This window comes from Tursiops truncatus, chromosome 14, assembly GCF_011762595.2.
Source record: "Tursiops truncatus isolate mTurTru1 chromosome 14, mTurTru1.mat.Y, whole genome shotgun sequence".
Taxonomy (NCBI): Eukaryota; Metazoa; Chordata; class Mammalia; order Artiodactyla; family Delphinidae; genus Tursiops; species Tursiops truncatus.
The window spans coordinates 2,467,330-2,481,412 of record NC_047047.1 but is presented as its reverse complement, the minus strand read 5'-3'; the positions used below and the strand labels follow the sequence as shown (position 1 = coordinate 2,481,412).

Here is a 14,083-nt window from a genome sequence, read left to right as displayed (position 1 = left end):
ACTTGAGGGTGAGAAATCACAAGTGTCTGAATTGATCATTGCTCCTTTCAGCCCATCTAAGAGAACTAAGTGCTTGCTCCTTTCCTGCAGATCAGATAAATCAGTTATCAAAGTGATACAAAGAACCACACGGGAGGAACCATCGGGACACTTCCCAAAACTTAGCAAGACCAAGAAACAACCCACCCACCGCCCAGCCAGATGGCAAATCCTCATTTCCACCCAAAAGCTACCACTGAAGAGCCCTTTCTTTGGATCTAGTACACAGTGTGGATGGTGAGTATGCTACACGTTTTAACTTGTAAATGCAAACGGCAAATGTGCTTCTGCATTGCCACGGCACCGGACGGAGCACCTTATCATTCTCACATGGAAGCAAATACCCAGTTTGTATTCTGTACATCTGACCCAGGTAATGTTCTTCATTCTCTCTTTTGGCAAAAGCAATTTCACCATCCCCAACAATTTAAAGTGTGTAGCTTTGTCCAGCTCTTTGGATCTTAATTCATACCCAGCTTGATTGTTCCCACCTCCAAATCATTACAGAATGCTAACGCGGTCTCTATAATATGCCAGTTCTCGAATTAACTTGTTGCTTTACCCAGAATTATTATTTTCTATTTCCTTTACTCGAGGTAACCTAAGGTTGTAGATATCATGAGTAGCAAGCTTTTTTTTTCTTCCAGGTTTTTTTTTTTAAGTAACTTTATAGAAAGGAACATACAAAGCAGCCAAGATAGTAACCATCCCAGTGATGGCTAGTGAAAAGTGGTACCAAAAAGTACGTTCCCAATATGTACAGTTATTGCTTAACTATTGCTTTACAAAATGCCTGGCTAAACAGAAAAGTGCCCTTTCTCCTGAATAATTTTAAAATGCATTTAGCAGCCCAGGGCCTGCAAAGTAACCTAGAGCTTTGAGGCATTGGTCTAGTGCGTGTGGATCTCCCCCAGAAGTCTTTTGTCTGAAATGTCCGGAGAGCTGAAGAAAAAGCCATGTTTGGGTTCAAATTACACAGTTTCTTCCATTTCCCACTTTGTGTTATTCGCACAGACCTGATAGTACATTTCCTGACTCTAAATGTGAGAGCTCCTGGATAAAAATCATGGAATTAAAATGTTTTTTTAAAGTGTCTCCTTTGCATACGTTATTCCCATAATCTTTCAGCCCTCCTAGATGCAATACCACTTAAACCCAAACCTTGACTTTTTCAAGTTAGTTTCAAAGCAAAACTTCTGGCTGGAACCTGGCTGGCTTGGAGTAGAGTTCGAAAGGATAAGATGTCTTTCCCGCTCCTCCAGAGGGACGGTAGAGCCTCCAGCCCGGGGCCCTTCCTGCAGGCTCGGTGGCATACTCACAGGTGTGGGGAGCCGCTGAACAACGGAAGCCAGCTTCTCACAAGCCACTCATGGCTTCCCTTTCTTAGGCTCTCCAAATCTCCTTGGGAAAATTGTCAGTGACAAACTGACTAATTCCTCAGAACCGGGCAGGATTTGCCCTTCACTATTTTAGGAAGTTTTCCACGTATCTTTTCATCCTTCCCCACAGTAAAGTTCAGTCTTCCTTGTCTGTATCTAAAAGTCTCTGAGGCGGAAAGCCTGTGCTCTCTTAAAACTTTTCTGCAACTGTGTTAAGTCATACTGTGCCAAAAAGTTTCAAGCGCACAGTGACCTCTCAGGGATGGCTATTTTGTATTTTCCCTTTTCCCTAACAAGCCTTTCAAGGATAAATCCAAAATCTTTCTACAGCCAGAGGAGGTATGGAGAATTAAAGGAGCCATTAAATATCAAATGGAGTAAAAGAGATCCAGGATGCCTTGACTAGGTCTCCAGGAGCTGGATTGTTATTTAGAAGTCAAAGCCTGCATCAAGCTGAAGAATGTTCACTATTTAGTAGATAATATCTTTAGAATGTATTTTTCTCTTCTTGACTGTTTCCCAAAATATACAACCCGAAAGCCAGCTTCTGAGGTAGCTTACTACATACCCCTAATAATTCTGTAAAGTGTTTTTGCTTTCACAGCCCAACTCTGTTTTCCAGACTTACATCCACTCTGCGGAAAGAAATGGAGGAATCGTTTTTTGAACTGTTTTTCTTTCGGGGCCATTTCACAGAAGGGGCTGGGTGGGAGATGGGGGGGCGCGCCTGTCCTTCTATTTTAAAGCGCTGTGCTCCGCAGTGAATTCACTCCTCGTTGTGAATATGCATAGAAAGGTAGGGGCGTTTGTTCCTTTGGCAAGTTTGGAAGAGCAGATTTGCTTTTGAAACAGCTGCATTTTACACGGTACCTGCTAAGACGAGTCAGTGCGCCCCCTGCTGACGAGTCAAGAGTGCGACTCCCGAGCACTTGCAAAGTTTATTTTGTTCAGTAAACCGTGTCATATAAAATTAACAACAACAAATAAAATTAGCTTATATGTTTCAACTGTAAAAGTCCAAAACAAAATAAAGCTAGTTTTGGTGGCGCTAGAAATCTCCATCTCGGCTTCTTCTCTGGCTGAGCCAAGGTCCTTTTATCTAAAGCCCAGTGCACAAACATATAGCTTAATGTGACCAGTGTTCTTCCTTTTCTTTTTCTCTCTATGGCAACCAATATGCTCTGCTCAGAAATGTTCCCCATCAAGGAAACAAATGATCTTCAGGGAGCAGCTCTATATGGCATCTGGTCCAATGGAGCACAGAGAGTTAACCTCAGTCAAAAGCGACGCTGCCGGGCACGCAAAACAAGGAGCGGAAAACTGGCGATTCGTCCCCCCTCCCCAAGTGAAACCTGTTCCTCCTTCCTGAGAAACCATTTCATTGATTTGGCATCAACCGTTTCCAAAGAAATTACAAATTTCAAATTGCAAGGTGTTCCAGAGACAAAAGTGCAATAATATTCCAGCTATTTGATTCTCACCCCCTCACCACCCCAGACATGACTTCCTCTAAAAAGAACAAAACCAAGAACCTTTTAGGATCCTCTCCAGCCCATTTCACTACAGTAAGTAAGGTTCTCACATGGGCTTGGACTTGGCCTAGCTATTTCCTCCAGCCGTATTTCTCGAATTAACTGCACCTAGCAAGCAAGGCACTCTTAATTTTTACAAAACCCAGGGACAGTGGCGAGAGTCGGGGGGGGGGGGGGTGCGGGGGTGAGGGGGGCAAGGCCGGCCGTCAAAAATAGAAAACAAAGTAAAACACTATGCCACGCTAAAGCTCCAGCCTCCTTTGGGAATGAAGTGTAAGGTGTCCTGGTTAGTTTTGATTGATCACCCTCTTTCTGATGGCCTTTCACTACCGAGCTGGGAGACTGCAGCTTGCGGCCAGCTCCCCAGACGCGGCCTTAACCAGGGGGGCCCCGACTTCCTGCCACTTCTTCATCCCCTGCCTCCTTCTTCTCCAGCTCTCTGCCCTCCCTTTGCCAAGCCCCCCTCCCTCACTCCATCCCCCTGCTCCCAGCAGGAATCCCTCACCCCAATCCCAGGCAGGCACACGTAGTTCAACACATCAGCATTGGCTACAGAAAAGGGGTTTCTTTCCCTCTAGTCCTGATTCTCTAGAAAAAAGAAACCCCAAAGCAAGAAATATTTATAATACTGCGTGCTTCATCATCACTTCTTTTTCTAGGGCCTTTATATTTCCCTGACAATCAACAATTAAAATTAATAGCACTCTCCTCCTCCCAGAAAAAAAAAAAAAAGTGAAGTGTCTTGCCGTGGGGAGCTTTGGAATGAGGCCATCGTTTTATGTAATATTTTAGCAGGGTTGGGTTTTTTTAACTCTCCCCCCAACACTCTTTCCCTTCCTTCCTTCAAAACAGTTGCCCTCTCTTGTCCCAAGCACTGGAAACAAGCTCCCAAACCTACAAGAGCATAAATAAACCGGAAAGGAGGGGCAGAGAAGAGAAAGCAAGGAAAGAAAATGAAAAACACTTACCGAGCAAACTTCCAAGGTTAGATTTTAAAATAAATGAAGATGTTTCATTTTAAAAAATAATAATAAGGTGACTGGGGTGGGGGGAGGCATATTCTCAACTCCCCAGAAGCGGTGCTTCCTTAGTCTTGCCTTTCCAGCGACTCCTCTAAGCCCAGCTCTCCACTAGTCTATTATTTTCACCAAAATATATGAAAATGTATGCAAATGAAAATCAGCACTAACTGTTCTCCCCTTGTTATATACTTTGGATTTTTTTTTTTCCAGACAAAACAATCACACTCGGCAAAGGGAGGGGACGGATGGGTGGGGCTGGGGAGCGACTGGAGAACTAAGTACGCGAAGGGGGAGGACGAAGGGGACAGAGCTCGGAACAGAAGCGTATTTCTGATTTCGAGGAGCAAGGCGTTTTGGGGGGCTTCCCGTACGCGCACACACACCCTCCTTGAAAAGAAAGAAAGTGGATGTGTGTAAAGTGGATAGCAGAAGCGTTATCACGTTTCATCAGGCCACCTGAGACTGCTTTTGAAAGCGTGTACTGTGAAATTCATAGCAGTAATTTAGACAAAATCCTCACTGTATATTAATGAAAGGGGCCCCATGGCTCTGTTCCTAACCTCCCCATTCAGTGTAAACAAAACCACGAGACTCTCTCGGTTTTTGAGCCGAATCCAAGCAAAATCGGCAGGAAAGGAAAACATGGGGTGCTGGCACCGACTATTCAAACGTCTGCACCTGGAGATCTCAGATTTATTCAATGAAATCTGTGTTCCATCTTTCATATAGACATGTACGCATACATAAATATAAAAAGGAACCTTAGGGGGACGCACAGGGAAAAATCCGTTCTGTCTGGGGTTTGGTTACCGCCGCCGTTCAGGTCTATACCTTCGCAATAATGGAATCTCTAAAACCTACCTACGAGGGCATCTCTCCCCCCCGCCCGGCACGCAGGAGCTGGACCAGATCCTACACAAATGCTACGCGCCCACTGTTCATCTCGAGATCTCGCAAGGGCTGCGTGTCTGCGACTGGGCTGGAGAGCTCCGGCTCTGAGTACCCCTAACTGCGCTCAGGAGAGGAATTATTCGCGGGAGAAGGGCAGCCCCGAGCACCCCGGCGGCTCCCCGTCTGCGTCCGGGGCGGCGGGCAGGGCCGGCGCAGCGCGGCCGGGTGCGGGGTGCAAGCACACGCACACTCATTAGGGACGATGTATTTACTGAATGTCCGAGTCGGGTTAGTTCATTGGAAATCCCCGAGGAGGGTTCAATTTGCCCTTGTTTTCGTGGCCACTTTCTCTTTTTTCTTGGTTCGCTGAGGCTCCTCTGTGCAGCGTTTCCGCTCGGCCGCTTCCCCCCACCCCCTCTTCTCCCGCCCACCCCGCGCGCTCCCCCTCCCGGCCCCCTTAACTCTTTCCGCCGGGTTGGGCTGAGAACGCGCTCAGCGCCGCCCGCCGCAGACCCTCCGAGGCCGGAGAGAAAGAGAAAGCCCCAGCGTGCCCAAGAATACCGAGCAGGCGAAACACCGCTAATAACGACCGCACCGAAATAAAGAAATACACACACGCACCCGCACACAGTGTGAGCGGTGGAGGGCGCGGCAGGCGGATCCGCTTCCTTAGGCCGCTCCCGCTGCTGCAGGCTTCCCGACGCCTTTGGGGGTCGGGGGGGGGGGATCGGGGGGGTCGGGGGGAGACACACTAACGGTGTGTCTAGGGGGAAGGTCGGCCGAGCGCTCCGCCGCCTGGCACCCCGGGACTCGCAAGGGCACGCGCGATCCTCGCCGGAATCCCGGCGGAGGGGGCGGGGGAAGGGAGAGGCGGGGGTGGGGAGCGCGCTGCAGCCTGCGGTCCTTCTCGCACGCGCGGGCCCGGCGCTGGTCCCGGGCTGCAGGTTTCCCAGACTATGGCATCCGAGAACTTAAACAAAGGGGGCGGCTGCCGGCGCGAAGCGGCTGCGGAAAGTTGCGGTGGCGGATTTCCAAGGAGCGCGGCCGCTACCCGGGCTCTCGGCGCCGCCAGCTCCCCCTTCCCACCCCCGCCGAGGCGGGGACGGGGGCCGGCTGGTGGAGGAGCAAGGAAACTTTGAAACCACTGGGGACACATCTGCCTATAGGTATTGGCGTGAATGGCACATCCGTGCCGGGCGCGTTACCGATCTCTGGGATGGGGTGGGGGGCGGGGAGGACAGCAGCACAACGCGGTACCAGGTGGAGTGGGTAGGTTGCTATTTTTCACGATTTTCCCCTCTACGTTCTCCTTCGGACCCCCGCACGCCCCCCGCCTCCTTTCCCTTTCTTCCCTCCCCCTCCCCCTCCCAGACCTATTGAGATGCCCAGAGCCACGGAGGGAAAGCCTACGTCTCGGCCGGACACTAAGAGTTAAGATGTGGCGGAGGGGGTGGCGGAGGAGGGGCGGGGAGGAGAAAGTGGCGAACCGGAGGGAGGAGGCGGGGGGAGGGGGGGACGACAGATTTCCAGCTTCTACGACGCTCTGCCTAAATTAAAAAGCAACCAATCGGAACGGCCGGAAGGGGGGCCGCGCGTCCTGAGCCAGTCATTCCGGACCTGCCAATCACCCAGCGGGTAGCCAATCAGCGGGGGCCCTGGTGCTCGACTTCCTTGTATTTGGGAAAGTGCAGTGGTGGGTGCGCGCTCGCGGCGGAGGGTAAACATTCGACAGTCCCCGCTCGGAGAGGGAGGGACAGAGAGCGAACTGTCAGATCCGAGCGGGCGGGCGAGAGGGCGAGAGAGCGAGAGCGAGGGAGGGAGGGAGAGGGGAAGAGAGAGGGAGAGCGCGCGAACCAGGGCGCAGAGCGAGCTCCCGCGGCAACTCCGCTCCGGCACGGCCAGCGCCAGAGCCGTCGGGGCAGCCTCCGAGCCGTGCGTCGTGCCACTGGAGTTGGTTGTGTATCAAGGATCCCCTATATGCACACACACATCTCCACCTCCACCAGTGCACTCTTCTTCCTCCTCCTGCAGACCTCTGCTGGGAAAAAAATAAAACACCAACCCCAACCATCAGCAGCAAGGTAACCGAGAAACTCGACCTCCTTTTTCTCCTGTTCAATTTTTTTCCTTGTTATATTTGTCTCCTAATTTCTACCCAAAAGGAAAGATGTCGCATCAGACTGTGACTGTTGCGAGGAGAATGAAAAAGGACTGTTGTTTCAGAGGCAACCACGAGCTCCGGCAATAGCAACTTAAGAGAAATGCACCAGCGCCAGAAGTTTTCCTAGGACAGAACAAAACTTGAAACGAGAGGACCGGAGGGGGAGAGCAGGAGCCAGCCTCTCCTCTCCGCACGCGAGCAGCCAGCATCACCACGCCTTCAAGGACAAAAAAAAGTTTTACTACTCCAAGGGGAGACGAGTGAGCTGCGTTCCTGAGGAGGCGGCGAGGAGCGGCCGGTCGCCGGTCGTCCACGGTTTGGTCCAGAAGAAAGGAACGGCTGCTTTCTTTGTTGCCTCCAGCGAAACCTCCACTTAGCAGGTGGACCGAGCCCCGCGCCCCGGCAGAGTCCGCGCTCGCCCGAGGACAGGAGGAGGAGCGCGAGCCGGCGCGCCCGGCCAGGAGCCCCGGCGCAGGCCCGCGCCCCGCCCGGCGAGCCCCGCTGGAGCAAGCCGATCGCGCCGGGGCTGGGGGGCGGCCACGACCCCCCCTGAGGGGGGCGGCCACGGAGCGCGCCCCGCCGAGAAGCGAGCCCCCCTCCCCGGAGCGCGGCTCCTGCGGCGGCGGCTGCGGCGGCGGCGGCTGCTGACCAAGGCCGGCCGGCGACCCCCGCGCCCTGCCCAGCGGCCTTGCAGCTGCAGCCGGCGGCCGCGGCTGCGGCGGCGGGGGCGGAGGCGGCGGCGGCGGCGGCGGCGGCGGCGGGGCCGGCGGGGGCCCGGGGCGGGGGCGGAGCGGGGGGAGGCGGGGGGGCGCGGCGGCGGCGGCGGCGGCGGCCGCGGCTGCTGCTGCGGCGGCGGCGGCGGTGGTGGCGGCGGTAGGGTGGCGGGAGCGGAGCGGGATGGCCACGGCGGCCTCTAACCCCTACCTGCCGGGGAACAGCCTGCTAGCGGCCGGCTCCATCGTCCACTCGGACGCGGCGGGGGCCGGCGGCGGCGGCGGCGGCGGCGGGGGCGGCGGCGGCGGCGGCGGGGCGGGCGGCGGCGGCGGTGGCATGCCGCCCGGCAGCGCCGCCGTGACCTCGGGTGCCTACCGGGGGGACCCGGCCTCTGTCCAGATGGTGCAGAGCGACTTCATGCAGGGGGCCATGGCCGCCAGCAACGGCGGCCATATGCTGAGCCACGCGCACCAGTGGGTGACGGCCCTGCCCCACGCCGCCGCCGCCGCCGCGGCCGCCGCCGCCGCCGCCGTGGAGGCGAGCTCGCCGTGGTCCGGCAGCGCCGTGGGAATGGCCGGCAGCCCCCAGCAGCCGCCGCCGCCGCCGCCGCCACCGCCGCCCCAGGGCCCCGACGTGAAGGGCGGCGCGGGGCGCGACGACCTGCACGCGGGCACCGCGCTGCACCACCGCGGGCCGCCGCACCTCGGGCCGCCGCCGCCTCCGCCGCCGCCGCACCAGGGCCACCCCGGGGGCTGGGGGGCCGCCGCCGCCGCCGCCGCCGCTGCCGCCGCCGCCGCCGCCGCCGCGCACCTCCCGTCCATGGCCGGGGGCCAGCAGCCGCCGCCGCAGAGCCTGCTCTACTCGCAGCCCGGGGGCTTCACGGTGAACGGCATGCTGAGCGCGCCCCCGGGGCCGGGAGGTGGCGGCGGCGGCGGCGCGGGCGGCGGCGCCCAGAGCCTGGTGCACCCGGGGCTGGTGCGCGGGGACACTCCCGACCTGGCCGAGCATCACCATCACCACCACCACCACGCGCACGCGCACCCGCCGCACCCGCACCACGCGCAGGGACCCCCGCACCACGGCGGCGGCGGCGGCGGCGGCGGCGGCGCGGGGCCCGGACTCAACAGCCACGACCCGCACTCGGACGAGGACACGCCGACGTCCGACGACCTGGAGCAGTTCGCCAAGCAGTTCAAGCAGCGGCGCATCAAGTTGGGCTTCACGCAGGCCGACGTGGGGCTGGCGCTGGGCACCCTGTACGGCAACGTGTTCTCGCAGACCACCATCTGCCGCTTCGAGGCCCTGCAGCTGAGCTTCAAGAACATGTGCAAGCTCAAGCCGCTGCTGAACAAGTGGCTGGAGGAGGCGGACTCGAGCACCGGCAGCCCCACGAGCATCGACAAGATCGCGGCGCAGGGCCGCAAGCGCAAGAAGCGGACCTCCATCGAGGTGAGCGTCAAGGGCGCGCTCGAGAGCCACTTCCTCAAGTGCCCCAAGCCCTCTGCGCAGGAGATCACCAACCTGGCCGACAGCCTGCAGCTCGAGAAGGAGGTGGTGCGGGTCTGGTTCTGCAACCGGCGCCAGAAGGAGAAGCGCATGACGCCGCCCGGGATCCAGCAGCAGACGCCTGACGACGTCTACTCGCAGGTGGGCACCGTGAGCGCCGACACGCCGCCGCCGCACCACGGGCTGCAGACAAGCGTGCAGTGAAGGCCCGGGCGCAGCGCGGAGCGGGCCGCCGCCGCCGTCGCCGCCGCTGTCACGCCGCCGCCGCCGCCGCCGCCGCCGCGGTCGGGCGGGCCGGGCCGCCCTCCCCTCCTCCCAAAGACAGGCCTGCCCGCCCTCGGGGGGAAAGGAGAGGGACGCACCGAGGAGACGTTGTTTGAAGTCCAAGGAAGGAGGGGCGAAACAAACAAACAAAGCCTAGAAATGCCCAGACTGTTTTATATACACGACCGTGGCAAAACCGGAAGAAAAAAGGGGGCGATCGTAAGATCTCGTTTCTACTCTGGTGGGGGTTCGTTTGGGGGCTTCTTTTTAAAGAAGGGTGAAGATGCCTAGCGCCCCAAAACTGCGCTCGCGAGGCTTTTCCCACCCTGAGAAGTCCTACGGGGCGACGGTGGAGAGCACTTAGCACCTGCCTCGTCCTATCCTCTTAAAAACAAACAAACAAACATTTGTTTAAAAAAAAGCATCCCCCCTCCCTCCCACCTCCTCCCTCCAAAGGGCCACCCCCCCACCCTCGCCTCGAGAGATCCACCGAAACTTTGTTTCCTGGGAGCGACCAGAAAGCAGGCAGAGGCACCGGGTTTAATCAGGGGTGACTCTGTGCTCCCGGACCCTGTTATTCTTGTCCATATCAAAGTCATTTGGGGACAAACAAATTGACTATGAAACGGGAAGGAGAAAAAAAAGAACAATCTCTGGAAAACAAGAAATATATATATATACATATATGTATTCACAGCTTCTGAAATTAACAGACTGATAGCAAAGCCAAAAGAAAAAGAATACGTATCCTCAAAGTAACCTTGGAAATAAAAGCATCTCGAAAGAGCAGAGGGATGGGCGAGGGAGCAGGGGATGTCCAGCGGCCAGTGGGAGAGGCCCCGGCGAATCCGGGAGCGGGCGGGCGGACTGGGCGCGGAGCGAGGCCCGGCATCCAACCCCGGCTTATCGGCTGCCGCTCCGATGGGTGGACGACGCCTAAAGATGCCACCGCTAATATTTTTTTTATTAATATTTTTTATTTTTTATTTCTGGACTGACTCAGATCAAGGGATTTAGAAAGACAGCACTTCTCCGGACTCTTCTCCTCAATCCGTTGCCAACTTTGATTGAATGGGTGCTGTGGATGTGATTATATAATACTGCCCTTTCCAAGCAGTGTTTTTGGTAGGTTTTAATAAACAGACTTTTCAAAAGACGGCAATATAGAATTGTTAGATCCGTTGTTGATCTAAAAATATTTGCTTTATATTTTCATTAAATGACTTCTTTTAATATTTTATTCAGAATACTTATGAACTGCTGCAAAACGGTAATTTATTTTTCCCCAGATCTTGTATTACGTGTTTTTTTCAGACGAGCACAAATCAAAATGAAATGAAAATATGGACAGTTGCTAGGTAATAAGGGTATCTTTTGATGTGATCATTTGATTGTAATTTAATTTGAGTAGTGATTCCATAAGAGCTGATCGAGAAAATAAATTTGTTAGAATGAAATAGTCTGTGTCTGATGCATAAACACTGTGTGGGAAGAAAAGAGTCCTTTAGAAAATATTTTTTTACAATGCAAATCCTGAAGGAATAGAGCTGAGGAAGCCGTCTGCTCCACCTAAGGTACATTTGCAAATCTAGAATAAAAGGCAATGACAGAAACCGCTAGTAACTGACCACGTAGTCACTCCTTGTTAGTCTGTTAATTTCACAAAATTTGTCCCTCCCTTAATTTTAGTGGGTGTTTTTAGTGTTTTTAGGTGAGATTGTCTAAATGCTAGTCCTTTTCTCAGAGATACCTGTGTCCTTTATCACCTTTATCAGAATGTTGGACTACATCCCCAGTAAAAACGTGCCAACTCGTTATTAATGGTGAACACAGAGTCGCTCACCACCACCACCAAAGTTTAGCCTCTCTTTTCCCTCTCATCTCCCCTCCCCCATCATATTGCTACATCTCTTTCCTCTTTTTTCTGAAGACTAATAGTGGTAAAGAATAGCTTACAAGTCGATGAAATATTTTTATATCAATTACTTCCCATTAATAACTATACGTAATTAAGTTTAAATTATTAAGCCGGTTGGGGGGGTGTTTTGTTTGTTTTCTCTATCATATGGGAGAATGTAGTTCTAAACCCCTCATTGTGGACCACACTGCATTACCCTCAGTGTGATCACCAGCTCAGACTTAAGCTTCTACATTTTTTCTGTGTTTCCCTCTTTCCCCAGTATGATTCTGTATTTTCTTCACCGGTGCTGGGGGTTTTCACTTTTTGATCACTCTTTAGATACACCCTGCAGAGCGGTCACATTTATCAAGTTAATGTATCAATATTTACAATGTGGGAAAATGAAAGTGTAATGCCTCAGGTTGTAAGAAACAAGACGCAAAAGGCTCTGCTTCCTTGAGTCCCTTCGTATTGTACTTTAAAAAAAAAAGTATTTGGGGGTGATAAAGCAATGATTTTGTAGATTAGTTTCCCCCTAATCTCATTGAGCTGTCACTCACTTTTTGCCTCTTCTCTCATCTTTACTCCCTCTCCCTGTGATATCAATGCAGGGGTTAAAAAACCCGGAAAACTGTGAGAGCAACAAGGAGCAGTTATTTCTTCCAGGCAGACCCTGTGTCACTTTCATAAATCAAGCCCAGCCAGATGGCCGTGTATTGGGTTGCATTATTTTAAACACCAAATCGTACTAAAAATCACAATCATTTTGATTTGTGAAATCTGAAAAAGGCCATATTTATTAAACAGAGAACAGGGAAAAAATGGAAACAAGAAACCACAATTTACTTTTCTTTGCCTTCTCGTTTCCTATTTGTCTTGCTATTGTAATCTCTTTGCCCAGCAAATTTACAACCTGGAGTGGGGGGGTGGTGACAAACTTTATCATTTTTTGAGGGTCCACAGGGGCAAGCACGGAAGGCCTTATTGGAAAGCTGAGGATCGGGTGTGGTTGTTTTTATAGGGTGGATGCTACTGGCGCGTGAGATGAAAACCTATGTTCCCTGCAGGACTGGTAGTGGTTGATCAGACAGAGAATGGGTCTATTTCAAATGTTAGGAGGCATTCGCTTACATGATTTGGCTGACAACAAAAGAACTAACATTGGATTTCACCCTGTTTTCTATTAAAAAGTAACCTGTGCTGTTTACTTTGGAAGAAGCTCTGATTTAGAGGTAGCAGAGTAACTTAGAGCAGCTGGGAAAGCTGGCCCATTTTATTCCATTATTTTGTATTTTTTTAAAGTGAGCTCATGCTTGCACTCCATATTTTTTTTAAAAAATCAACCCTTTGAATGTATTTACAAAATGAAATTCATGGTTGCAAAACAAGTGAGGGCAGATACAACTGAGAGGTTTTGTGCTAAGGCTTATATTGTTACACATGTAAATAATGAAAATATTGTTATATATCACCAGATCTTTTTAATGAATTTGGTCATTGTGTTCCTTTGTAGCGCAAGTGTCTTGTGCTTCGTCAAGTGTTCGTTTGTTTCCTCCATTTCAGCCCACCCCCTCCTCCCCTTCCAACTCAGAGGAAAGTGACAAAGTTCTGTTCCATCAATCTGGCTAATCCCAAGCTAGGCCCATTTATAGTTTGCAGTCTCCCGTGGCTTCTGATCAGTTGTCCAAGCTACAGCCATCTCATTCACCCAACCATCTTCCCCTGCAAGTCTGGGCGATAAATCATTCAAGGTGTATTTAAAATAGTCACTTTGTTGTTGTTGCTCTGCCTTTTTTTTTTTCTTTTTTTTTTCTTTAAGTACTTAGCCAAGGACTACTTCTTTGTTCCAAAACCGAACTATTCATTATTGATCTTAAAGATTCCCTTTGCTTCCCTGTAGCCCCCAGTGTACGCTCATTACCATGCTCATAATCTGTTTTGTATGAATGGTTTTCAACATTCAGAGAATAATCGGTTCTAATATTAAATGCAGTCTATGCTATTGATAGTTTTATCGATAAGTGTAATATTTTAAATAATTTTAACAATTAAATTTGTTTTTTAAATTATATATTTGTAAAGTATTTATCCTGTTGGAAGCAACAATATATTGTTGTATTTATTCGTTTATTTTTGTAATAAATGATCAACCTCTTCAAGCTAAATCAAAAATGACACTTTTATATATTTATACCAAATGCATTTTAAGAGATGGCCACATTTGCACCAATTTGTATGTAAATAGAGTAAAGATCCGTCATTAACTTGTAGCTTTCAGAACTAAATTGAAGGAAGAAACATTCTCTCCACACTGAGTTTGGTTTGCCCAAGTTCCAGGGTAATTAATCAAACTCTAAAATGGATGCAACAAGTATTGGCACTGGATGCAGACTTGAAATTAATTATTTAGGAGGTGGACCTGGTTTTTTTCAAGGCAGAAGGATAGAAATGAGAGAATCCACTTCTTTCATGAATTGCACATGGCTGACTGGACCTATTAGAACAGATGCTGTGTAGCAGTGATAAAACCTAGTACCTGGCTGTGCTCAGATGTCTGTGGTGGGGAAGGGTGTGGAAGGAGAGTTAAAACTTGGAGGTTATCGGTGACCCAGAAGCAAGGTGATGTGGAAAAAGAGTTGTGCTATGGTTTTTTGAAAAAGTGGACCCTCTTAAAA

General features: G+C 51.7%; 1 protein-coding gene and 1 long non-coding RNA gene across 2 annotated transcripts in view; one reads left to right on the top strand and one right to left on the bottom strand.

Moving 5' to 3' along the window:
- Positions 1-4,152, bottom strand: part of LOC141276297 (uncharacterized) — a 62,110-nt gene extending 57,958 nt beyond the window's left edge. The window contains exon 1 of the long non-coding RNA XR_012325572.1: positions 3,919-4,152. This is a non-coding gene — a long non-coding RNA (uncharacterized lncRNA). The remainder of the gene's footprint in view (positions 1-3,918) is intronic.
- A 3,709-nt stretch (positions 4,153-7,861) lies between these two features.
- On the top strand, positions 7,862-13,592 carry POU3F3 (POU class 3 homeobox 3). The gene has a single exon (XM_073790960.1). The coding sequence runs from the start codon at positions 7,922-7,924 to the stop codon at positions 9,446-9,448; it is 1,527 nt and encodes a 508-aa protein (XP_073647061.1). The 5' UTR covers positions 7,862-7,921; the 3' UTR covers positions 9,449-13,592.
- The last annotated feature ends 491 nt before the right edge of the window (positions 13,593-14,083 follow it).

Excerpts from the sequence above, each read along its gene's own strand:
- POU3F3 (XM_073790960.1), top strand. The coding sequence starts at position 7,922 with ATGGCCACGGCGGCCTCTAACCCCTACCTGCCGGGGAACAGCCTGCTA.